The sequence below is a fragment of the Sorex fumeus genome, unplaced genomic scaffold, assembly GCF_029834395.1.
Source record: "Sorex fumeus unplaced genomic scaffold, SorFum_2.1 ptg000010l, whole genome shotgun sequence".
Lineage (NCBI taxonomy): Eukaryota > Metazoa > Chordata > Mammalia > Eulipotyphla > Soricidae > Sorex > Sorex fumeus.
The window spans coordinates 1393882-1419875 of record NW_026606067.1 but is presented as its reverse complement, the minus strand read 5'-3'; the positions used below and the strand labels follow the sequence as shown (position 1 = coordinate 1419875).

The window sequence follows — 25994 nt, the reverse complement described above, 5'->3', positions numbered from 1 at the left end:
CTCTCTCTCTCACACACACACACACACACAACACACACACACACCTTCTCATTCATCAAACATTTACTGAGCTACTGCTATGGGTATCACCCCAGGAGCTGTAGATGCAAAACACTGAGCCACATCCCTGACCCCAATACATTGATGGTGTAGAGGTGAAAAATGGCAGCGGGGCTGGAGCAATAGCACAGCGTGTAGGGCGTTTGCCTTGCACGCGGCTGACCCGGGTTCGATTCCCAGCATCCCATATGGTCCCCTGAGCACCGCCAGGGGTAATTCCTGAGCACAGAGCCAGGAGTAAACCCTGCGCATCGCCGGGTGTGACCCAAAAAGGAAAAAAAAAAAAAAGAAAAATGGCAGCCCAGAAGGCACAGCCTGCAGCAGGATTTTGTTCTAAATACTGGGTGAAGGGGCCTGAAGGGCCCTGAAGGGGCCAGGGTTCAGGGGTTAAAGGTGTTTGTCATATATGGCTGAACTGGGTTCAATCCCCAGCAACCCACCTGGTCCCCTGAGCATGGCCAGGGGGTGATCCCTGAGTGCAAAGCCAGAAGTAAGCCCTCAGCACTGCCGGGTGTGGCCCCCAACCATCACCACTCCCCTCAAAAAAAAATTGCTGAGTGGAAAGGGTGTTTCCTGCCTTGCTAGCAAGTGTCTAGCCAAGCCCCACACCAGGACAGCCAGACTTAATTCTCACTCTGGCCCAGAAGGGACTCTCTGGAGGAGGTGTCATTTTTCTGCCCCGACCCCACCCTGTCTTGGTTTGTGTTTTCCCCAATTTCTTCCCTACCCTTTCGTATCACTGTCTCTGAGACAGTCAGGCCCCCAATATGCTGAAAGCAATTATCCATCCAGCCCCCACAGAGTCTTTATTCTCAGACTCTCTGCCAAACATGTTCACTCTTGCCAAAGAAGAGTGAGGGCCTGAGTCCCACCCCCACCCCCACCCCCATCAGCTCCTGCCCATCTGGCTGCTGTGGCCTCTGCTACAACGACAACCCCCAGAGTCCACACTTAGAGCACAGGTGTGGCCTCCTAATCAGAGGTAGGAGTCCCGGAACCTCTGAGCCTCTCTGATGCAGGTCCCACAATTCCAGACATCAAATTCTCTTGAGCTGCATTGGTCTCAAAGTTTTGGATCTTGGGGCTCCCGGCACCTGCTTGCTAAAAGTCTCCCTTGAAAGGCTGGAAGAATAATACAGTGGGTAGGGCACTTGCCTTGTACACAATTGACCTGGGTTCAATTCCCGACACCCAGGTGGTCTCCTGAGTCCTGTCACGCGTAGTCCCTGAGTGCAGAACCAGGAGTCAACCTTGAGCACCACTGGGTGTGACCCCCCCAAAAACAAAACACCAAATAAATAAAAAGGCATCCCGGTTGGGGCTAGAGAAGTCCTGTCTTTTCTAGTTTCTGCCTATCCACTCTGCAGGGTCCATGGTTAGTCAAACTCAGAATCCCCTTCCACTAGAAAATAATTCTTCCAGGACACTGGGGAAACTGCCATGATTGGGGCTGGATCCATAGTACAGTGAGTAGGGCATTTGCCTTGTTCTGGAGCGATAGCACAGCGGGTAGGGCGTTCGCCTTACAAGCGGCCAACATGGCCGACCCGAGTTCGATTCCTCCGCCCCTCTCGGAGAGCCCGGCAAGCTACCGAGAGTATTCCATATGCCAGACACAGTAACAACAAAGTCTCCAATGGAGATGTTACTGGGCCCACTCGAGCAAATCGACGATCAACAGGAGGGCCTTTACCTTTACCTTTATGGCCAACCTGGGTTTGATCCCTGGCATCCCATATGGTTCCCCAAGGAATTACTCCTGAATTACTCCAGGAGTAATTCCTGAGTGCAGAGCCAGGAGTACAGGAGTAACCCCTGAGTATCACCAGGTGTGACCCAAAAACTAAAAAAAAAAAAAAAAGAGAGAGAAAGAAAGAAAGAAAAAAAAAGGAAACTGGCATGGTCTATGCTCCAGGAAAAACAAACAAACAACAACAAAGTACCATAGAGAGCACGGGCTCAAATCTGAGCTGTGTGAGCTTGAGTAGGTTATTTAATATCTCTGAGCCTTAGGAAATAGAAAATGAAGATAGTAAAAGTACCTTGCTAAAGAACAGAAGTACCTGGTATGCAGGTGGTAACTATTGTTTATACCATAAAGCACTCAAACTGCAGAAAAAAAGCATCAGTGGGCTGGAGCAATAGCAAAGTAGGAGGGCGTTTGCTTTGCACATGGCTGACCTGGGTTCAATTTCCAGCATCCCATATGGTCCTCCTGTGCATTGCAGGGTGTGACCTAAAAAGCAAAAAGCAAAAAAAAAAAAAAAAATAGCATCAGACACAATGTAGGCACCAATGGATGATCACAACAATCCTCCCATAGCCACGGGAAATCTGTCCCAACTCTCCAGTGGATATTGGAAAACACACCTAGGGCTAAACCCTATTGGGGAGGGGAGGTTCCTGGCACTGCGCTAAGGTATCACTCCTGGTGGTGCGTGAGGGATTACATGTGGTGCTGAGGACTGAGTCCAGGTCACTGCTGCCACATTTTCAAGCAAGACCTTACCTTCTGTACTATCTCTCCACTGTCAAACCCATCTGGACTGTTTTTTTCCCAACACATACCTCTCTATGATAAAGTTTAATTTCTATATTAGACTCAGTAAGAGATGAGCAATAATAATAGAATGATTGAACAACACAGTGATAAATTATGTCAATGTTCTTACTCAAAGTATCTTATTGCAATTGTGTGTGTGTGTGTCTGTATGTGTGTGTTTTGTTTTGGGCCCACAGACAGTGGTGCTCAGGGCTTGCTTAATCCTGGCTCTGCACTTAGGAATTACTCTTGGAGAGCTTGGGGGACCAAATGGGGTGCCGGGGATTTAACCCAGGTTAGGCCAGGTGCAAGGCAAACTCTCTACCCACTATACTATTGCTCTGGCCCCTAGAGGTAATATTTTTGGGCTGCATTTGACTCAGGCTGACTCAGTCAACAGCATCCCAAAACTGAAACCATAGGTAAGGGAAGACAACTATTTAATATAGTTGACCCTGGAGTAACGTGGGTTGAGGGTTCCAGGAAAATTCAGGTAAGACTACTCACTCCCCCAAAACTTAACTACAATCTTCCTTTGATATCTAGAAAGAAAATATCCTTGCCCCGTGAGGATGCAAATCTCTAGTTAATGAAATATTTATATCCACTAGATCTGGAGCACTGACTGAGCATGAAATTTTTTTTTCAGACCACACCCAGTGGTCCTCCAGGCTTACCCCTGGCTCAGGGATGACTCCGGGCAGTGAAACGAAGTACAGCGCTAGAGTTGGAACCCAGGTCAGCTGGCTGCAAGGCAAGCGCCTTACCGCTGTACCATCTCTCAAGTGAATATGAAATTCTTTTTTCTTTCCTCTCTTTTTCCTCTTGCTATATCTGGGGATGAATTTCATGACCTCATACATACAAGCAGGTATGCGAGCCATATGTGGGAAACTACACATGGAATTCTTTCTTGAGTTCCTTATTCTGGGTTACATGTTGCCCATCTCCCTGGCTCTTACTTGCGCCTATATAAAGTAGATTGCATGATAGTCCCACAGCCCAAAAAAACATCTTGCATTTGCATATGCAAAGCCAGTGTGTAGTCTGAAGTGTTCTTCTCACATACAAGATGCAGGTTACAGGAGAATTCTGAATCTGCTCATCTTCAAAGGTTATGCAGGAAATTCTCTTCCTCTTCTCTGTAGCTGCCAAGCGTGCAGTGCGCGGCCTTTTCTGTAAAATAAACACATGTATTATAAAATCATTCTCAGAAGTGCAGAACTGAGGGTTCATTTAGACAGATATTGCAAAAGTGTCTTTTTTTTTTTTTTTTTTTTTTTGCCGACCTTAAAGGAAAAGGGAGACAGACGTGTAAATCCTTTCACGATCTTTTATGGGCTAACCATCCCTCACAACAGGAGAGAAACCAGGAAGGGGCTCTGTGGTCTCTGTTCTTTAAATCGCAGGTCCCAGATCGTCCTAATACCGGGTATTTCCATTTCACACTTGTTGAACAAGTGCTCATTCCACGGGTTGCAACTATTAACATCTCTAAGACACCTCGCTGAAGGATTCAGGAATCATGAGGATTTAGGCAGCCTTATCAGTTAACAAAGTACTTGGGGGAGGAGGGGGCCGGGGAGGAAAGATAAGAAAGAAAATCGAAACGTTTCAGGAAGTTTGGTGAACCTGAGCGCAGCAAAGCTGGGTTTATCTGAGGTCACCGAACCTTCAGCGACGAGGTAACTCGACCTCCGCGTCACCCAGCGCGGCCCAGGGCAGCCTTCGAGGACCTGGGCGGGGCGCGCCGCGCCGCCCCGCCTCCGCATGGCAAATGCCTGGCTCCCATTGGCCGAGGCGGGAGAACACGGCGAACCAATCACCGCAGACCTTAACGCCCTGCTCTCGGGATCACTTCCGCTGCTGAGGTCAGGCGCCGCCTCGCTCGTCCGGCATCGCTCAAGGCGCCGGAGTCAAGATGGAGGAGTACGCGCGGGAGCCTTGGTGAGCCTCCGGCGCGGCCCCTCGGTCCCCTCCTCCTCCTCCTCCCCCTCCTCCTCCTCCTCCTCCTGCCCTCCGCCGCCCCCGTCCCACCCCGTCCGCTCTCTTCCTCGTCGCCGTGCGGCCGTGCGAGCCGGAGCCGCCACTCGGCTTCGCGGCCGCGTACGCCGCGCCAGCCCAGCACCGAGGTGACCTTGCGGTGGCCGAAGCAGTGGCCGTGGCAGTGGCCGTGACACTGGGCCGGACGGAGACTCGGGCCCTGCCCCCATGCGGGGCCAGGAGCGCCCCCACCCCCGGCCTCCGCGGTGACCTTGGGCGCCCCTGCGTCCGGCTCCGCTCCGTCGGGCGGGGAGGCCGGGGAGCGGGGCCCGTCCCGGGGGGCGGAGGGTGGGTCTGGCCCGCCCGCGGGCTCCAGGTGACCCCCGGAGCGGGAACGTCGCTTTCCGGCGTGGGCCTCGCCCTCGGGAAGAGGAGGGGGCACGGCGCGTCTCCGGACGCGGGAGACTCCACGGAACGTCGCCCCCCGCTCCGGCGCCAGGTGTGGGGAGGGCGGGTCGCTCTGTGACGCGCGGTCTGCAGCCTGCAGGTCGGTTAGAACCTTTTCCAAACGGCTTTGATCATCTGCTTTGCCCTGTTTGGTAACAGCAGCATTTTCTCGGGTCGTCCTAGCCCAGACTGGATTCCCCCCCCTTTTTTTTTTATAACCCCCTGCATGCCCCCCCCCCCCAGTCTCACCCCCTACACCATGAGTCGTCTGAATTCTTTAAAATCGTCCCCATCAGCCCCAGTTGTAAGGATCTTACCTGGAGCCCTTAAAGCTTTTTTTTTTTTTTAACAAAAGGAAGTAGTTTCCTAGTGGCTTCCTGCAGCCCTCTCTTTTTTATTTATTTATTTATTTATTTATTTATTTTTTTACAGTTGTAGATTTACAATTTTTTTTTTGTGCTTGGGTTTCAATTATACAATGATCAGATACCCATCCCTCCACCAGTGCCCGTTTTTCACCACCATGGATAATATCCCTCCCACCCCCATCCCCCCATCCCCCCCTGCCTCTGTGGCAGGGCAATCCCCTGTGTTCTCTCTCTCCGTTTGGGTGTTGTGGTCTGCAAAAGAGGCATTGAGTGGCAAACATGTTCAGTCCATAGTCTACTTTCGACATGCATCTCCCCTCCTGGGAGGATCCTCCAAACATCCTTTATTTGGTGCTCCCTTCTCTATCTGAACTGCCCTTTCCTCTAGGATACCCGGCTGGCCTCTAAGTTATGGGGTAATCCTCCTGGTGCTGATCTCAGCTATTCTTGGGTATTAATCTCATACTTTGTTACTTTATATCCCCCAGATGAATGCAATCTTTCTATGTCTATCCCTCTCTTTCTGACTCATTTCGCTTAGCATGATACTTTCCATATTGTACCACTTGTATGTAAATTTCATGACTTCATCTTTTCTAACAGCTACATAGTACTCCATTGTGTAGATGTACCAAAGTTTCTTTAACCAGTCATCTGTTCTTGGGCATTCAGGTTTCTTCCAGTTTCTGGCTATTGTAAAGAGTGTGCAGCCCTCTCTTAAGGCGTCATATGGACTTTCTTGTTCTAAATACTTCTTTTGGTCATTACCCACCCACCCTCCAAGGCATAGCCTGTGTCATAGAGTGGAAGGAATTGGGGGGCAATGTAGTACTTGCTTTGTATTTTAATTGCTTCGACTAATTGCTGCTTTTATTTATTTTTGAATAAAATATCTTTGTTGTTGGTTTTGGGAGCATATCTAGTTGTGCTTGGTCCTGGCTCTGCACTCAGGGATCACTCCTGGCAGGCTCATGAGACCAAATGGGACGCCAGGGATCAAACTCGGGTGGACCTCGTGCAAGGCAAGCACCCTCCCTGCTGTGCTTTCTCTCAGGTCCTAGGTACTGTTTTTGGGAAAGACTGGAGATGTAGCTTGATAGCAGAGTGCATGCTTTGGATGTATCAGGCCGTGGGCTTGAGGTGTAACACCAAGATTCCCATTATGATTCTGAGTCTCTGTTCATCTCTAAGATGGAGAGGAGGCCAGAGTAATTTTGCAAAGCTAAAGATCAATGATTCTATAAAAATTTTGTCTTGCAATGCCTCTGTTGTCTGCTTAATCAGTTATAGTGAGTGTTTACTAAACTTATATTTTGACCATTTTCTATTCTTGTTGCCTGTATTTGCCTGGCATTTACATTTTTCCATAGTCTGACGTCAGCCTTCCTCTTGTGTAAGAACACTTGGGTTGGGTCAGACTGTCCTGAAATGAAAAGTGCCTCCATCTTAGCCTTTGCTTGAGCAGAGGAGCAGAGGAGTGCCCTCTGATCCGTATGGTCTGTCTTTACTGGTTCCTTTTAAAAAATTTTTTTTTAATTTTTGTTTTTGGGCCACATCTGGCAGGGCTCAAAGGATGCTCCTTGGCAGGGCTCGGGACCACATGGGATGTCAGGGATTGAACCCAGATCTGCTGCATGCAAGGCAAACACCCTTCCCATTATACCGTCTCTCCAGACCCCAGAATACCCATTTAACTCCAGCTCGACATACTCTATGGACTAGACCTAATTTACACTGTTTCCTTTTCTTTGGATTCTATCACATACCCATGTGGAAACTTCCTTGTTTGATTGAAAACACCCCCCACCGCGCCCCCCAGCATGCCAGGCACGCACCCAGCCTTTTGCACACTTTCCTAGACCAGTAACTTCCTATTCTCCTCTCCTTGTAATGTCACTGACCCAACTCTCACACGGGCCACTCATTTGCCCTGATCATTTTTCTTTCTCCGTTACCTTTTTTTTTCTTTTTGGGTCACACCCAGCAATGCTCAGGGGCTATTCCTGGCTCTGCACTCAGGAATTACTCCTGGCAGTGCTTGGGGGACCGTATGGGATGCCGGGGATCGAACCCAGGTCGGCCGCGTGCAAGGCAAATGCCCTACCTGCTGTGCTGTTGCTCCGGCCTGTCTGTTATCTGTTTTTAAAGGCATTTTCTGAATCTTTTTATAGCCTCTCAAAGTGCTGCTTCTTAAGCCTTCGAAGTGACATGAGATCGAGGGCTCCAGGTTGGATCCCCAGGCCAGCATGGTTCCCTGGGTGCCAATAGGGTAACCTCCACTATCAGGTGTAATTCCAAAAACAAAAATTAGTAAATTGGGCTGGGAAGGGAACTGGGAGTGCCTGCCTGCCTTAATTCCTAGCATAACTAGGAGTAGGACCCAAGCACTGAATCAGAAGTAGTCCCTGAGTACTACCAGGGTGGCCTCCAAAACAAAAACAAACAAACAATATATATAGATATATGTGTATGTATGTGTGTGTGTGTAAATAAAGTGATACAAGGCCTCCAGGGATTCTTTCAGTGGTGGATTGTGGTACAGCAATCCACGTGGTCTCGGGAGTCTACTTCTCTAATATTTCCGGTGTCACCGATTTGGATTTTATTTTCAAGTATGTACGTATTTATTTTTGGTGATGCTAGGCATTGAACACTCGTGTGTGAGGCATGATCTTTAACAAACCCAGCCCTCTAATCAAGCCTTGGGTGGCAAGGCCCAAAGCAGCCTGCTAACCACTGGCGTTTGTGCAGTTAAGACCTAGTTCAGAGCAAAGCCCAGATCTGTTTTGCCTCTTGAAAAGGATAGAACATTTTGACTTCAGCTCTCCATGTTTGTCAATATTGGAAATTGCTCATTTTTCCAATTCCCTGGTAGCAGCCATTTGTTCAGTTTACAGATTTACTTGAATAGGTGGATGCACACATTTCAGTATAGAATTTAACTCTTGAGACTAAATAAAAGACGTTTCTTGTATACTTGCATTGGTTTGAAATTGCTTTTATTAACTGGGCCAGAGAGCTAGGACAGCAGGTAAGGCCACATGTCTGGCCTGTGGCCGACCTGAGTTTGATCACTGGCATCCCCTTCGTAGTCTTCTGAGCCCTGCCAGGAGTGATTCCTGAGTGCACAGGCAGGAGTAAGCTCTGAGCATAGATGGATGTGCCTGCTCCCCCCAAAAAAGCACTTAAATTAAAAAGCACTTTGTTATTATAGATTATCGTTATTATTGGTGCTACAGGTCAAGGAACCTTGTGAGTATAAGTGTCGCTGCTTCATCCTCATTCCTTTCACGGCTTTGTGGGAAGCCTGAATCCTCAATTAGTTGCTCTAGTTCTGATCAAATTACCCAGATTTCAGTACTTTCCATAAGCGAGCATATTACACCTGGAACTTATTGTTGGACATCATTTTACATTGTGTTGATTTAATACAGGCTAAAGCTCCGAATGCCAACTTGGATCAAACCCAGAATTTCAGACTTAATTTTTTTGTTTTGGGCACACCTGGTGTTGCTCAAGGGTTGTTCCTGGCTCTGTACTCTGGGGACCACGTGGGATGCCAGGAATTGAACCTCACTCAGTTGTTTGCAAGGCAAGAGCCCTACCTGCTGTACTATCTCTTTGGCTCCAGAATTTTAGACTTTTAAAACCTAAGATAGTTTTCTTCTGTACTTCCTGAATCTCAGCTTTAAATTTTACAGCATCTGGCTCTGGAGAACATCCTAGATCCCTCCAAAACTGCTAAGAATATTGAAAATGTAATGTGCTAGCACAGTTTCAACTTCTAATAGATATGCCAGTTGCCCGGTGAATGAATCAAATGCGGTTAACTATTAGGGATGGGAGCCACGCCATTCCTTCTATCTTAGAAGATGGTCAGTAGGTATGGGTGTTCAGAATCCTTTGTTTTTTTATTTCATTTAAGATTTCCTAAAAATTGGTTTATTAAGCCAGTGTTTTTGCTGGCTGTGGAATCTGTTGCCTTTCCTACACCGTTGCAATGAAGGTTTTATGGTTTATCATCTTCCCACCCCTCTGTTCTTAGCCCCTGGAGGATCGTGGATGATTGTGGTGGTGCCTTTACCATGGGAACCATCGGTGGTGGGATCTTCCAAGCCATCAAAGGTTTCCGCAATTCTCCAGTGGTAAGTGGACCTTTATTTGACCATCATTTTGGGGATCCAGGGCTGCTTATAGCACTGTTCACGACAGTCGGTTACATTTCTGATGTTTTTGGTGGCCTCCTTTTGTTTCCTTGTAGGGAGTAAACCACAGACTTCGAGGGAGTTTGACAGCTATTAAAACCAAAGCTCCACAGTTGGGAGGTATGCTGAACCTTTCCTTGTTTTCTATTCCAGAATTATTTTTCTCTATTTGAAAATGAAGTCCCCCCCTTCTCTTTTAGAATACACCTGTTGGTGATTTTGATTCAGTCCAATAACTTGTCACAAAGTATTACCTATAGAATTTTCATATGTGGAAATAACTTATTTGGAAAGTTAACTTGAATTGTTGTAAACATTTAGGAAGTATTGTTTCTGTTCTTTGAGAGTTTGAGAGTTTTTTTTTGTTTTTGTTATTTTTCTCCCCTTTTATTCCTGAGGAAGACTGTGTGTTTAAACTCAGTCTTATGGTCAGGACTGACATTTTGGGGGGACACTAAAGGATGTGACCTGAGAGTTGGGATTCCATCAGAGAGAAACTCAACAAGCTAACAAGCCTGATAAGTTCCTTTTGAAGCTTTGCTCCTTTTGGGCAATGTGCAGAAACCAGTGCAAAACTAAAAATTCACTACCCTTTATAAACTTGGTTATTCAGATGATGGGAGATATGAGGGAAAGCTTACAGGTATTTTTGTCGGTTTATTTGTTTTTTGATTTTGGGTCACTCCTGGCTCTGCACTCAGGAATTGTTCCTGGTGGTGCTTGAGGGACCATATGGGATGCTGAGGATTGAACCCGGGTCGACTGCGTGCAAGGCAAGTGCTCTACCTGCTGTACTATCTGGCCTCCACTTAGAGGTTATTTTTCTTTTATTTTTCTTTTTTTCCCCCTACAGATTAGGCTTTTTTTTGGTTTTGTTTGTTTTTTTAAATTTTTTAATGAAACACCGGGAGATACTATTACAGACTTACACACTTTCTTGATTACGTTTCAGTCATATTATGGTCGAGTACCCATCCCTCCATCAGTGCCCATTCTCCACCACCAATGTTCCCAGTATCCCTCCCGCCACCCCCATCCCCACCCCCAACTCTGTGGCTGGCACATTCCCTTTTACTCTCTCTCCTTTTGGGTGTTATTTGCAATATAGGTACTAAGTGGCCATCATGTTCGATCTGAAGTCTACTTCTAGCACACATCTCCCGTCCCGAGCGAGCCTTCCAAGCATCCTTTGCTTGGTGGTCCCTTCTCTTTCTCATCTGCCTTTTCCTCTCGCATGTGAGGCTGGTTTCCAAACCGCGGAGGAATAGAGGTTATTTTTCACTTAATAATATACGGTCAAATTGGAAAGATTATATGTAACCTATGAAAATGATTTGATACTTTCAATCATCCCCTCAGTAACTGCATTAGGGGAAGTATGATCTCTTACTTTCTAGAAGCTATTGAGTAGTGGTAGTGACCACTTACTGGCTGCTGCCCTTAGCTCAATCATCCTGCTAAATATTTCAGAGCATCATTCTATTTAACCCTCACAGTAACACAAGAGCTAAGTACTGCTGTTCCCATTTTCTAGATAAAGGAATTGAAAGGTTCTGAGAGTCCTAGAGATGGTCTTTTTCTTCCCTCTGTAGTTACTGTGCCCTGGGAGAGAAAGTAGTGGGGACTAGTGTGTTGAGGGAAACACTGGGAGGTGGGTTTGTTTGTGTGATGGTGGTTGAACCCAGGGCCTTTCACATCCGAAATGTTGTTTCCATGTTGTTTCAGTAATGCTAAATAGTGGTAGTGGCCCTACCAAGCCCTGAACCTCCATATATACCTAAAAAATACAGGGTCTCATGCCAAACCCAGGATTGAATTGTGCTTTGGGGAAGGGAGGCTGGGAGCTATTCACGGGGATTCTCAGCTGACCAGCCAGATCAGGAAGGATGGTTTGATACTAGGGCCTGAGCATACAGTGGTGCTAGGGCTCCACCTGGAGTCAGGTACATGCAAGACATGCACCTTAACCCCTACTCTCTCCCACCCCAATTGTGCATTTTTACAGGGCACCCTGTAAAAATTACTGGCATATTAAGTGAAGTGGTTTTTTGTTTTTGTTTTTGTTCCAGGATACCACATTATATTCTGTAATTTGGGCAGTGCTTTGCCTGCTGCTATGGTGTTGGGGCCATCGGGACTATACCTGTTGGTGCTAGCGGTGCCATATGGTACTTGGGATCTGACTTGGGGCCTTGCACATACTAGATATGTATTATCACTAGTGCTATCTCCTGGGCCCCCCGGCAGGTTTGGGGGATTTTGTTTGCTTTGTTTTGGGACCAGGGCTTACTCCTCGATCTGTGCTAAGGTGGGGCTTAGGGGACCATCTACAGTGACCATATGTGGTATCAGAAATGGAGCCCCCCAGTGCAGGGCAAGTGCCTTAACCCCATTAATGTCTCTCTGGCCCGCTCATGCAGGGTTTTATGGGTTCTGAAAAACATATTAGCAGTAAATAGTGAATCAGAGGGCTGGATCGATAGCATAGTAGATAGGGCGTTTGCCTTGCATGCGGTTGACCTAGGTTCGATTCCTCCGCCCCTGTCAGAGAGCCCAGCAAGCTTCTGAGAGTATCCTGCCCGCACGGCAGAACCTGGCAAGCTCCCTGTGGCATATTCTGTATGCCAAAAACAGTAACAGCAAGTCTCACAATGGAGACGGTACTGGGCCCACTCAAGCTAATCAATGAACAACGGGAGGACAGTGCTACAGTGAATGAGAATTATATCAGTTTCGGTGAATAAAACAATCAACTGTCCTAGCCAAGAGAGACCTTGAGAAACTTAATTACAGAATATAATGTGGTATCCTGGATCCAAAAAAAACAAACTTTACTTAATATGACAGTAATGTCAATCATGACATATGCAGTGCTTATGAAGTAAGATGTGGGCTTCGGGTAAATGACTTTGCTTTATCCGAGGACACTGAATACCACCTTTCCAAATTTCTTGTCACTCTGAAGGGATTCTAAAATGAAACATTTAGTGAAGCAAGATAGTTTTTGTTGAATAAAACTTAGAAAGGTGGGGGGAGAGAAAGAAATGTGTTCCAGGAAGAACCATGAGCTTGAGGAGCAAACAGAGACGTAGAAACAAGCGAACAAGTTCAAGGACTTGAGAGGACAAGCCTCAGAAATTCATTTTTTAAAAGAGTGAACGAGGGCCAGGAAGATGACTCAATGGGCTCAGCGTGTGCTTTGAGAGTGGGCGGCCCAGTCTATCCTGACACTGAGTGTTCCTCTGCGCATTCCTAGGAGGGACCTTCGAAACAAAACAAAACCAAAACAGCCATTTTGGAACAAATTCTTACTTTTTTTATTGTTTTCTCTACCCTAAATAATTTCTCCAAGGAACCCTGGGTACTTTCCATTGACAGCGGCCTTTAGAAGCCAAAAGCCGAACACTAAGTGTATTTCCTGTGGTGGGAGGCCATTGGTAGGCCTTTGTAACATCACTCACATGCACATGCATATGCATAAACACACTCATAAATGCGAGTCTGTGTTTGATTGACGATTGTGAGTTTAAGTGGCTTCCTCTAATTCCATTCCAGCCCCGCTGGCCTTGGTTTTCTCCCCATGAATGTCTCCTTTCTGGCCTGCTATGTCTAGGCCTTCACCACTCCTACCCTCCCTGCCAGGCTGCCTCCTTGGGATGCTCTCTGCTCTGCCCATGCAAGGCTTCCTTTTGTGGGGACACTCCTCACCCTGCTTGTACTCATGATACCTATTCTCAGGGTCAGAGAGTTAATGCAGACTTAAGGTGCCAGCAAGCAAGTGTCATTCTGGTCTACCTCAGCATCTTCTCTCTCCCAGCAGTTAGTGACTTCCACCACCACGTATGGGCCCACAAACACTGCCAGAGGGCACTCCTGAGTACCACTGGTGTGGCCCCCAAACAAAAACACATAAATTCCCATTCTCAGTCTTACTATACCTTTGTTCTTGGAATGCGAGGAGATTTCTGATTCTTGTTAGGGAGATGGGAGGATAATTCTGATATACCTAAGCATACCCTCTCCCCAGGCATAGAATTACTGGAAAGGGGGCTAGACAATGGTAGGGCACTTGCTCTTGCATGTTGCTGATCCAGGTTCTATCCTTGGGGCCCCATTATAGTCTGCTGAACACTGCCAGGAGTGTAGAGCCAGGAGCAAGCCCCGAGCATCACCAGGTGTGGCCCCAAAACCAAAATACTGGGGAGAAGTTGCTTGTTTTCATGCTGTCTGTTGAATTGAATATGAAAGGAAAGCTTTTAGTATAATTCAACTGGTTCTCCTTCCTAGATATGGATTGATGTAAGAACTGAAAAAGGATTCTGGTGATTGGTCCAGATATTTGGTGGGATCAAGTTTAAGTGTGTGTGTGTGTGTGTGTGTGTGTGTGTGTTTTGCCAAGGAACAAACCCAGGCTATATGTTATCACTGAACTGCACTAGCATTGGGTTTCATTTCTATTTTTCATCTCCCTTGTTTGTTCACTTTTGTTTAGTTTTGGGGCCACATCTGGCAATGCTCAGGACTTTGCACTCAGGTCACTCCTGACAGGGCTTAGGGGACCATATGGGGTGCTGGGGATCAAACACCCTTCCTGCTGTACTATTGTTTCAGTGCATCATGGTGTTGGGCTGAAGAGAGCTCAAATGACTAGAACATGCATTTGGGGTCTATTATGTTTCTTCTGGCGAAAGAGGTCCCCACACTGGGAGGTACTCGGGCTATTCCTGGCTCTGCTCAAGGATGACCTCTGGTCATGCTTGGGGGACCATAAGTAGTGCTGGGGGTTTGAAGTGGGATGTGTGTATGTTTTACTTTACACAATTGCTACTGTATTTTAAATTATTTTTTGGTTTTGAGGCCATACCCAGTGATGCTCAGGGGTTTACTCCTGGCTCTGCACTCAGGAATCACTTCTGGCGGTGCTGGGGGACAATATGGGATGCTGGGAATCAAACTCAGGTCGGCTGCATGCAAGACAAACGCCCTACCTGCTGTACTATCTATCGCACTGGCCCCACAACCACATTTTAAAAAATATTTTATTTTCATAAAGTTGTTCACAATAATTAATTACATTCAATATTTCGACACCAATCCCACCACCATTTCACTTTCCCATCACCATGATTTTGAATTTTCCCACCGCCACTCAAGCCTACCCCACAGGCAGATGCTAGACTATCTATTTATTTATTTATTTATTTTGCTTTTCGGGTCATACCCAGTGATGCTCAGGGGTTACTCCTGGCTCTGCACTCAGGAGTCACTCCTTGCGATGCTTGGGGGACCATATGGGATGCCAGGGATTGAACCTGGGTTGGCTGCGTGCAAGGCAAACACCCTACCCGCTCTGGCCCCTAGACAGTTTATTTTGTATTGCCTGTTATGGATAGCATGAGTTGTGTGGCCTCAAAAGCCGAGATTCATTTGTGAGTCTTTGGATCATGGCCATTAATGTGTTTTAATGGCACCCGGAGGCAGTTTGTGGGCCTGACAGCCTGCAGCCCGTGGGAGTGGGGATACAGGAAGGAGCGCCCGTCCCAGGTCCCTTGAGGCCTGGAGTTTGCAGTCTCTGGTCCCAAGTCCCTGGGTTTTTCATTGGGTTCTGGAGGTTTGCTGCCACTGGGATTCATAGGGGCAGGTGGTGCAACTGCATTTTTAAGAGTAGTTTATTTTAAATGCAAAAGTAATCTGGGATTGTTTTTAGTTTTGTGCTTGAGAAATAAAGAATGGCAGGGAGAGAGGAGAGGTCAGGTCTATTCCCATTATGTTCATGATTCTCACCATTGGTATCAATTCATTTGCCACTTGAGCTTCTCACATATTAGTTACAGACCTACGGCACCTTCCAGAGTAGCTGGATGTCTTTTGTATTTTGTTGGGGGTTTTGATCAAGTAAGATGCTCAGGGATAGTCAATGAGGAAAATAAAAAAAACTGATATTGTAGAGCTATGTAAGAAAAAAAGGGGGCAGCTGATCTCATTTTGTTTGTTGCTGTTGTGTTGACTCTTCCCTGCCCCTGACTCCTCAGATCTGGCTTGTTTCTTTTAGGTTTTGGGTCATTGCTCATTTTTGCTATAATGTAACTCAGACTTTGTTAAGAAGATAAGTATTCGGGGTTTTTTGTTTGTTTATTTTTACTTGTTTTTTGCTTTTGGGGTCATACCCGGAGATGCATAGGGGTTACTCATGGCTCATGCACTCAGGAATTACTCCTGGCAGTGCTCGGGGGACCATATGAGAGGCTGGGAATCGAACCTGGGTTGACTTCGTACAAGGCAAACGCCCTACCTGCTGTGCTATTGCTCCAGCCCCAAGAAGATAAGTATTCTAACTTTTGTTTAGTGCTTAGTCAAAACTCCTTTTTGCATGCCCTTGAAGTGTGAGGATTTTAAGAATATAGTGAATGTTTATCATATTTTGACTGCACTGTAATTAAGATGAAGAGTCATTTTGTTCCATCTTTAAACAGGGAGCTTCGCAGTCTGGGGAGGTCTCTTTTCCATGATTGACTGCAGTCTGGTTCAGGTTCGAGGGAAGGAAGACCCCTGGAACTCCATCACGAGCGGCGCCTTGACAGGAGCCATCTTGGCGGCAAGAAGTGAGCACTCGGGGCTTTGGAGAGACTCAGCTGGCCTGTCTGGTGACATTGTCCCCTCTAAAGCCAAATGCCTCTTCATTTGGTATAGCAAGAATGGATTTGGTGATTTGGGCATTTGTTTGGCCTGTTTGAGAATGAGAGATCATGGCGGGCTGGGTGTTCCATGGATACAAGCAGTTCAAGCCCCTCCTTCTATTTGTAGCAGCAAATAGAAGGACAGTCTACCACCCTTTGTGTGCCCTTTTTTTCATCGTACTCTGGAAATTACTCACCATGTGTGCCACATGGTGTTGTCATGAATAAACACCCAAGAACCATCTGCTGAATCTTTGGCACAGAGAACAACCTACAATTTTTTTGGCTTCATGGTTTAGCCAAGGGATTGACAAACGTTACTTGAAGGGTTGGACAGTGAGCATTCAGGCTCTGGGGGATGAGTTCTCTGTGACAAGTACTCAGCTCTACGACAGTCACCTGAACGCAGTCGTGAACACTATATGATTGAACATGTTCCAGCAAGACTCAAAAGAAGAGGAAGGAGCTGGATTTGTTTTTAGGGCCAGAGTTGGCTCATACCTGGTCTTGGACAGTCAGAAATGGGGGTTATGTGTGGCCCTGGGACTAGCTCTTCCCTTTATTTTTCACCAGGCTTCTCATGACTAACTTCTCTGTGATCACTGTATTTAGACGGCCCCGTGGCCATGGTCGGCTCCGCTGCGATGGGTGGCATTCTCCTGGCTTTGATCGAAGGAGCCGGTATCTTACTGACAAGATTCGCCTCTGCACAGTTTCCCAACGGTGAGTCATCTTCCTGCTGGTGCCATAGCTTACTTCTGGGGTGCTACCTGGATATTTAGTTGGAAACGCACTTTCTGTGCTGGAAAGGTGGTGGTTTCTGATTTTGACAAGACTAATCTGTTTGCTGTGGTTTGTGAGAACCATGCTGTGAAGCTCTGGAATTGTGACCAAGATGTTGTGGTTAGATTATTTGCTCTTGATTTTTATTTCTAATGCTCAGGTTTAATCTGTGCTGAGTCATTGTAAAGGTGCTTGAAGAGAGATCCATGTAGATTCCTAACCAAGTGAGAGTCTGTCAGTAACTTCCTACTGTTCTAGAAGCTGCCCATAGTAGTGATCACATTTTTATGTGGAAAGACAGACTAATACATTAACAGATAAGTGAGAGTATTTGTATTGTTTATTTTGAAAAAAGCATACAGCAAACTAGTAGGAATTGACTCTTGTTAGGGGATTGACCTTTTTAAGGGTCACTGGAAAAGTTTCTGAGAAATTTGTAATGTGGAGGACTGAAGAGAGAGTACAGGGAGTAACGCCTTACACATAGCCAATCCGACTTTGATCCCTGGCACCCCATATGATCTCCAGGCACTGCCTGGAGTGATCTCTGAGCACATCTGGGTGTCTCCCCATAACCAAAAATAAGTTGGCAGTATAATTTGTTGCTAATTGTTGTTCTTCTATGAACGGGAAAAATGAAATTGTAGGCTTAATGATTGTTAAGCGGTAATGAATGTTTGCTGCTTTTTTTTTTTAAATGTATGCTGTTTCTTGTAATTGTAGAAAACTTCACTTGCCTAAACGAGAATAATCCAGGACAGGGTTGGATCTCAGGGGTAGGACACATGCCTCTCCTGTGTGAGACGACTGCCCCCCCCGCCCCCCCCAGCACTGAAAAATGAATAAGAAAATGCACAAATAAGTAGGGACTAGGGAGATGGTTCGGTGGGCTGGAGCACTTGCTTAGCATGCAGGAGCCTCAGGGTCAGTGCCGGCACCATAAAGTCCCCCGAGCACTGCACAAGGGAGAGGACTCCTCCTATTGTAGAATTCATTCCCTAACTTAATTACTTGTGTAAATTTGATTGCCAACCTCTCTAAAGCACGACTTAGACTGTGTGGAAAATAATTTTAACTAGCTTCTGAAAAACACATCAGGAGGTGTGAGAGATTCTTACAGTTTTTCTATGGCAGCTTGTCACAGCAGTTGCTTTAAAGAAATTTGAATATTGCTCTTGCCATAATTAATCCATCTGACTTTCTTGGCAGAGTATGTGAGAGCTGTGGGCTCTGGAGCATGACGGAAGCCAATCTGTCGCTTGTTACCCCAAATTTGATGAGAGCTGCAAAGACCTTTGAATTCTAGCTCCAGTTGCAGTGCATTATTTTTACTGAGTTGACTCGCTCACGCTGTCCATTGTCCTGTTCTTTGGAATGATGTAGTACAGAGACAAGCTTTGAAACTCTTTGCTTTCTTGATTGCAGGTCCGCAGTTTGCTGAAGACCCGTCCCAGTTACCTTCGACCCAGTTGCCATCCTCCCCTTTTGGTGATTATCGGCAGTATCAGTAGGACTTCTTACCCAGGATCCTGTGACAGGATGAGCTGTAGTTCAAGGGATTCCGGAAGATTGAGTTAGTGTGTTTTAAAAACATTGACGGGACAACTACGGGCAAACAGGCAATGAAGAGACATTCAACAGTTTTCTATTTAATGAAACATGAATAGAGTGTGTAAAAAATTGTTCATTTATTTATTCACACTTGTGTTGCCTTTGTGATCAAAATAAAGGTCTAATATCTTGAAAATTAAGTATGCTAAAGTGCTTAGGAATTGAAGGACCTGAGGGCTAACAGCAGTGAGATTCAGGCTGTTGTTTCATTGGACACTTCTCACCCAGTTGTGTGTGTCCTGTTAGTCAAACAATAGAGCAAGCTCCTGGGACTGGCTTTTTTTTTTCTTCTTTTTGGGTCACACCCGGCGATGTACAGGAGTTACTCCTGGTTCATGCACTCACATTACTCCTGGTGGTGCTCAGGGGACCATATGGGATGCTGGGACTCGAACCTAGGTCGGCTGCGTGCAAGGCAAATGCCCTACTCGCTGTGCTATTGCTCCAGCCCTGGCTCTTTCTTTTAAGACAAGTTATAGAGTTCTACTTTTCATCCTTGACTACTTAAGATCGTGCTTAGTTCACTGAAGGTTCCTGCATATCGGTGGTAAATTATGAGATGAATTGTGCTATGCACAGTGATGTTGTATGTATTGGATACTATGATGAAATACTTTTACTTTGAAAATCAAATATGCTTTGATTTTCTTGGTCTTGAGGTTGGCAGATTGAAAAAAAAGAACACTTTCTACTTTTGATGCACCCTTGTCTGATCTATCCAATTCTGAGAAGGATTTGTGGAGGGAGGGGATCACTGGGGAAGCTTGGTTTTATGTGTGCTTGAAAATAAAATATATTCTGTTTTTGGTGTGTTCTAAGTTGCCAAAGCAGATCTACAAAAAGGGTATGATTTGGGGTCTGATTGGTAGGGTCTGTAAAGTGGGGTTTTTTTTCCCCCCAAGAAAAGTCCATTTCAATACGTTTATTAGAAAGGACATGTGATCTTACAGAAGACCTGATGTTAATTATTCTTTCATTGTGTGTATATACATTATCACATGTCTACATGTGAAATGAGAGTGAATATATGTAGGGGAAGTGAGAACCTGGTATCTAGCATTTTTCTCAATGCCATAAGCATTTGATTACAAGTTATGGCTTAATCTTTGGTGTAGGTAAAATATACATAAGATTTTTAACCATTTTACATGTACAATCCGGTGCTTTTAAATAGAGTAAATGCAGGGGCTGGAGGTAGAGCAGGTAGGGTATTTGCCTTGCATATGGCCAACCTGAGTTTGATCCCTGGCATTCCATCTGGTCCCCTGAGCACTGTCAGGAGTAATTCCTGAGCACAGAGCCAAGAGTAACCCCTGAGCATTGCAGGGTTGGGATGTGGCTCAAAAAAAACCCCAAAATAAAAATAAATGGATCGAAATGGTCACTATTACTTGTAAACCCCAAACATGCATATAATATAAACTCCACCCAGTGCCCATACACCCTCATAAACCACAATTCTGTCTCTGAGTTTGCTTGTTCCAGGTACATGCACCATATAACTAAGTCACAATATTTCTTCCTATTTCCTTTTTTCATTTGGTGTGATCCTTAAGAACCATCTGTGGAAGCATATTTTTGGATGACTCATTTTCCAGTGTATGTAGAACCCACGTTTTGTTTACCGTTCATCTGCTGATAGACATTTAGATTGCTTGCTTTCAACTCTTCTGAGTAATTTTGTTGTGACACTGGTGTACCAGTATCTGAGCTCCTGCTTTACTTCTTTGCAGTATCAGAAGTCTTCATTTTTTCTGAGGAACCCCCGAACTTCCATAAGTGCTTGTGGCATCTTGTTATTACTCAAAAAATGTTGATATAACAAAGAATGCCAAGGATTTCATGGCTAATGAATATTGTACTTAAGTCTAGGCAGTTAAGTCTGTGACTCTTTGACTCTCAGTTAGTGATACAATGAAATAAGTAAGTAAATGTCAGAAGAGCAGTTTAAAGCTGAAATCCTGTTGAATTGCACAGAATGTGATTTACTTTTTTTCTGGAGTGGGGGTCTGTTTGGGTCACACCTTTAGTGCATAGAACTTAATCCTGGCTCTGCTCAGAGATCACTTCTGGCCTGCATGGGTTGACCATAGAAGGTGGTGGGGCACGTGCCCTACCCTCTGTATGATCTCTCTGGCCCTAGGATTTACCTTTCTATGTGCTCCAACATACCTTCTCTTTGATAGTGTGTTTTGAAAGGAATTTTTTTTTAAGATGCTTATTCTTTGAGATATCTGTGTGATGCTGGTATATCTGAAGCAATCCTTGGTTAGGAATAAATTTTTAGAATTAGAATTAGGGATAAGAAAAGTTTGACAATGTGGACATCCCTCAAAAACCTAGAAATTGAGCTCCCATCTGACCCAGCAATGCCACTTCTGGGAATTTATCCTGGCGGCCCAAAAACACACAGCAGAAACACCATCTGCACTCCTATGTTCAATGCAGCACTATTCCAGCCAGAAACTGGAAACAACCTGAGTGCCCAAGAACAGACGAATGGATAAAGAAACTATGGTACATCTACACAATGGAATACTATGCAGCGGTTAGGAAAAATGAACAATGGTAGTTGTTATTGTAATAAAGTATGACAATAATAGTTGGAAATGATCACACTGGACAAGAACTGAGTGTTGAAAGTAGGTAATGGGACATATACGACAACCTTTCAGTAACTATTGCAAACCACAGTGCCCAAAAGGAGAAGGAGAGAGAGAATTGTCTGCCAGAGAGACAGACTGGGGGTGAGGTGGGGTGGCGGTAATGGGAAGGAAATTGGAGACACTGATGCTGGGAAATGTACACTGGTGGAGGGATGGGTGTTGGAACACTGCCACTGTCACTGTCCTCCCGTTGTTCATCGATTTGCTCGAGCGGCCCCAGTAACGTCTCCATTTTTTGAGACTTGTTACTGTGTTTGACATATTGAATACGTCATGGGTAGCTTGCCAGGCTTTACTGCGCGGGCGAGATACTTGGTAGCTTGCTGGTCTCTCCGAGAGGGGCAGAGGAATCGAACCCGGCTCGGCCGGGCTGGCTGCGCGCAAGGCAAACACCCTACCGCTGTGCTATAACTGAAACAATCATGAACAGCTTTGTAAGGGTCTATCAGTGACTCAATAAAAAATAAGGGGAAATGTTTCAACACACATCCCTTTAGTGCTCATTTCCATTGTCCCCCGTTTCCCTCCTGCTCCCCACCCCCCCCCACACAGTCTACCTCTATATGGCAGACTTTCTCCCCCACCCCGCCCTCAAGCCTTCCCCCCCCCCCCATTTTTCTTTTGGGCACTATGGTTTGTAAAATACTGTTATTGAAAGGATATCATGTATATCACCTTCCTTCCTTTGGGCACTCGGTTTTTGTCCAGAGTGACCATTTCCTGTTGTCACAGTGGTCCCTTCTCTATCCTAACTGTACTCCCTTCCCCTTGGCAAGCTTCCTACCATCCATCAGTCCTCCTGGCCTTTGTTTCTACTGTATTTGGGTAGTTTTGCATACTGTTTGCTTTCTCAGAGCTTTTCTTTTCTTTTGAATACCCCGCAAATGAGCCCCATCATTCTGTTTGCCCTCTCCCTCTGGCTCATTTCACTCAGCATGATACTCTTCATGTCCCAAAGGTGACATTTCTTTGCGGGGGAGGGTAAAGTGAAGAGTAAGTTTTTTTCATGTGAGCACTTTTTAAATATATATTTAAAAATTCAGTTGCAGGGGCTGGAGCGATAGCACAGCGGGTAGGGTGTTTGCCTTGCACGCAGCTGACCCGGGTTCGATTCCCAGCATCCTGTGTGGTCCCTCGAACACCACCAGGAGTAATTCCTGAGCGCAGAGCCAGGAGTGACCCCTGTGCACTGCCGGGTGTGACCCAGAAAGCAAAAATAAATAAATTCAGTTGCATATATTTACTACACATATAAATTCAGTCCTCCATTTTATGAGTTATAGTTGACATATAACATCATATAGAATAACGCTTACATTAAGGATAAGATAAACTAGTGATTTGTATATATTGTAAATGATTATTAAATAGTTATGCTCCATCAAGAAAAAAGAAGTTTAAAAAAGATGGGAGGGGCTGGAGCCATAGCACAGTGGATAGGACGTTTGCCTTGCACGCTGCTGACCTGGGTTCGATTCCCAGCATCCCATATGGCCTCCTGAGCACCACCAGGAGTAATTCCTAAGTGCATGTGCCAGGAGTAACCCCTGTGCATTGCCAGGTGTGACCCAAAAAGCAAAAAATAAAAAAGATGGGAGTTTTTTTTTTTTTTTTTAACCCTATTTGGACCACACCCAGCGCACTCAGCTTAATTCTGACTCTGAGCTCAGGGATCACTCCTGGTGCTGCTGTGGGGACCATATTGGGTACTGGGATTGAACTCGAGTCAGCCCTACCTAACTACTTGCAAGGCAACTGCCCCACCTACTGTACCATCTCTGTCTTGCCATCTGCAGGACAGCAGCTGTAAGCCTTACACAGAGATCTCTGGTTGCATTTCCCTTGGCTCACTGCTTCTCGAGCTGGATGTGGTATCTCCGTGGCTGGAGGCTGGTAGAGGCCATCCTCTCCGGGAAAGCACCACCCAGACTGCAGGCTTGAAGGCAGAGCTTCCAACATCCCTGAGGGGTGCCATTGCAGATCCAGGAGGGGAAACAAACGATTCCCTTAGCTTGAAACCTTGAAAACTACCTGGCAGAGGCCTTTTAACAACCGCAGGAGCTTTGGCATGGCTGTGCCCCTGTTTTGCTTCTGGCCCATTTTTCTTGGTGGTTTTTCTTTTTTCTTTTTCTTTTGTGAAACAAGGTAGATTTTTTTAAAGTTGAAACTTAGTTGTGAGAGGAGAGATAGCTGTTGGAGGGAGACCTTGAATTTGAAGAGCAAGCATGACTCATTGCTAATCTCCCAAAACCCAGTTTAGGCTCCAAGGATTTGCCTGTAGGTAAACCCATATGCCTTTCCAGGTTTATGGGTTTGCCTGTACATAAAACTATACAGGTTTATGGGTTTGCCTGTTCATAAGCCTATATAGTTTATGGGTCTGCCTTTATACAAGCCTATGTAAGTTTAGAGTTTTACACCAGACCAGGTCTTGCCCTGCCCCTACATTAGCATGGTGGGAAGAGATAGTCAGGAATTCTTTTTTTTTTCTCTTTCTTTCTCTCTGCTCTTTTTTCCCTAAAGAGTACCAAACCTGTAAAGATAAATTTTATTTTATATATTTTTTCAAAACTTGAAGGGATCGGAAAATACAGAGATTAAGCCACTGACCAACCCATGTAGGAGACCCAGATTACAACTCCAGCAACACACAGTCCTCAAACCCCGCCAGGAGTGACTTATGTTCACAGACCAGGAGTAAGTCCTGAGCACCATTGGGTGTAGCCAAAAAGCATTTGGGGGCCACATTCAGGATTCTAAGGCTACTCCCACCACAGTGCTCAGGGCTTATGTGGTGCCAGGTATCAAACCTGGGACTCCTGCATACCACGCATGTGTTCCAGTCCTTTGAATTATCTCCCTGACCCATAAAATGTTCTCTCTGCTTTTGAACAGGTATGTGTATCTCATTTTTGCATCATACCCAGGATGCTCAGAGGTACTCATGGCCCTGTGCTTGGGGGTCACACCTTCCAGTGGTAAGAGGATCATGCAGTTTCCAAGCCTGAACCTGAGCCTCCTGCATGCCAAGCCTGCACTCTGCTCTGCCAGGAGTTATACTAAATTCTCCAGCAGTTTAGCTTTGGAGCCACCCCTGTGCTTGGGGCAGTTCCATACTCAGTGGTCAGGGAGCTCTCTGTCATGCTGGGACTCAAACCCAGACTCCTGCATGCAAAACTCATGGTCCAGCCCACTGAGCCATCTCTGACCCCTGCTTATTTTTATAATGTTGGAGGTTTTGTTTGGGGGCCACACCCAGCCATGCTCAAGGCTTTACTCTTGGCTCTGTGCTCAGGGATGGTCTCTGGCAGGGTTGCCAGGGATCAAACTCAGGTTGGCCACATGCAAGGCAAGTACCTTACTCCCCTGGACTACCTCTCCAGTCCCGAATTTGGTTTTGAGGCCACATCTGGCTGGTTCTTTGCTCAGGGATTACTCCTGACAGGGCTTGGGACATGTGGGGTGCCAGGGATCAAACATAGGTGGGTCCTATGTGAGGCTAGCGCTCTACCCACTGTACTTTCTAGCCCCTATTTATTTTATAATAGATAAACACCCAGCAGTGCTCAGAGACCCAAAGCTGTCCTGGCAGGGCTTGGTCCTGTGAAGAACCACAGTGCTGAGGGTCACCAGGCTGAGTGCTCTGGGTCACCAGGACCTCATGTGGCAGTGCTTGGCAGACCATGAAATTCAAGGACTGAACTCATGGCATATGCACGTTCCCACTTGCTTGTCTCCCTATAGCTGAGTTTGTAGTGTACACACATGTGCCATCACTTGGATCTCACTATTAGCTTGTTACAGTGTTTGCCTGATCATTTATCTATCTCCACCTCGTTCGGGTTAGCAGATAATAGAAAACTGGTTGCTTATTCATGTATGTTCTTCAAGTACTGATTTGAGGGGCCAGGGAGTTGGCTCTGCACATGGGAGCCCTTGGCGTGACCCTGAGCACCAGCAGCTGGATACTGAACTAGGAGTAGTCTCTCTATTTGGGTGTGGCACAAAACCAAAGCCAACAAAAATAATGGCTTGAAATGTTTAATGAACACCCTAAAATTAACTAGAACCCAGTATTCAAGGTGTCACCGCAAGCAGGCAGATTTCCCCTTGGCTGTACCTGAAAGAAAGCAACTCGTCCCTTGGTTTCCAATAGGAAACACCTACCAGAAAGTCCCATCTACTTGTCCCTTTTTCCCTTAGTGTCTGACAGTTTGTGTGAAACTGGCACGTGAGCGTGAAACATCTAAGCAGATTGGGAAGGTCCAGCTTCATTTGCTGTTGAAAGAGCCGCTCGCTGTTCCCTTGTGCTGGCACGGGTGCGAGAGACAGAGCATGCTCATAGCTCCACCCGGTGGTTGAAGGTGGTGCTCTTTTTAGATTCAGTTCTCTTAATCCTGAGAGATCAGGGGTTGCAAGCACACCCGCCCTGGTCTGTTTTGGTTGGTAGCCTATCAGAACTTAGTCACATCTTGATACACATGTTCCCTGGGGCAGCTTGTCACAAGGAGGGCAGAAATGGTTGTTACAGATTGACCTGCCACCAAATGCAGGAGATGCATGATTGAATTTCAGTAGGGACTGAAGCAGAATTTTGAGAACAGAAACCACATTTTATAATAGATTAATAGTTGTTAACTGAATGGATACAT

General features: G+C 46.0%; 1 protein-coding gene across 1 annotated transcript; it reads left to right on the top strand.

Annotated features, from left to right (window-relative positions):
* The first annotated feature begins 4443 nt into the window (after positions 1 to 4443).
* TIMM17A (translocase of inner mitochondrial membrane 17A) lies at positions 4444 to 18959 on the top strand. Its single transcript, XM_056110693.1, has 6 exons — positions 4444 to 4549; positions 9446 to 9545; positions 9662 to 9725; positions 16079 to 16207; positions 16895 to 17005; positions 18491 to 18959. The coding sequence occupies exons 1-6, from the start codon at positions 4524 to 4526 to the stop codon at positions 18574 to 18576; spliced, it is 516 nt and encodes a 171-aa protein (XP_055966668.1). The 5' UTR covers positions 4444 to 4523; the 3' UTR covers positions 18577 to 18959.
* Positions 18960 to 25994: the final 7035 nt, after the last annotated feature.

Excerpts from the sequence above, each read along its gene's own strand:
- TIMM17A (XM_056110693.1), top strand. The coding sequence starts at position 4,524 with ATGGAGGAGTACGCGCGGGAGCCTTG. Across the intron at positions 9,546-9,661 it reads GTTTCCGCAATTCTCCAGTG|GGAGTAAACCACAGACTTCG; the intron begins GTAAGTGGACCT and ends GTTTCCTTGTAG. Across the intron at positions 17,006-18,490 it reads CTCTGCACAGTTTCCCAACG|GTCCGCAGTTTGCTGAAGAC; the intron begins GTGAGTCATCTT and ends TCTTGATTGCAG.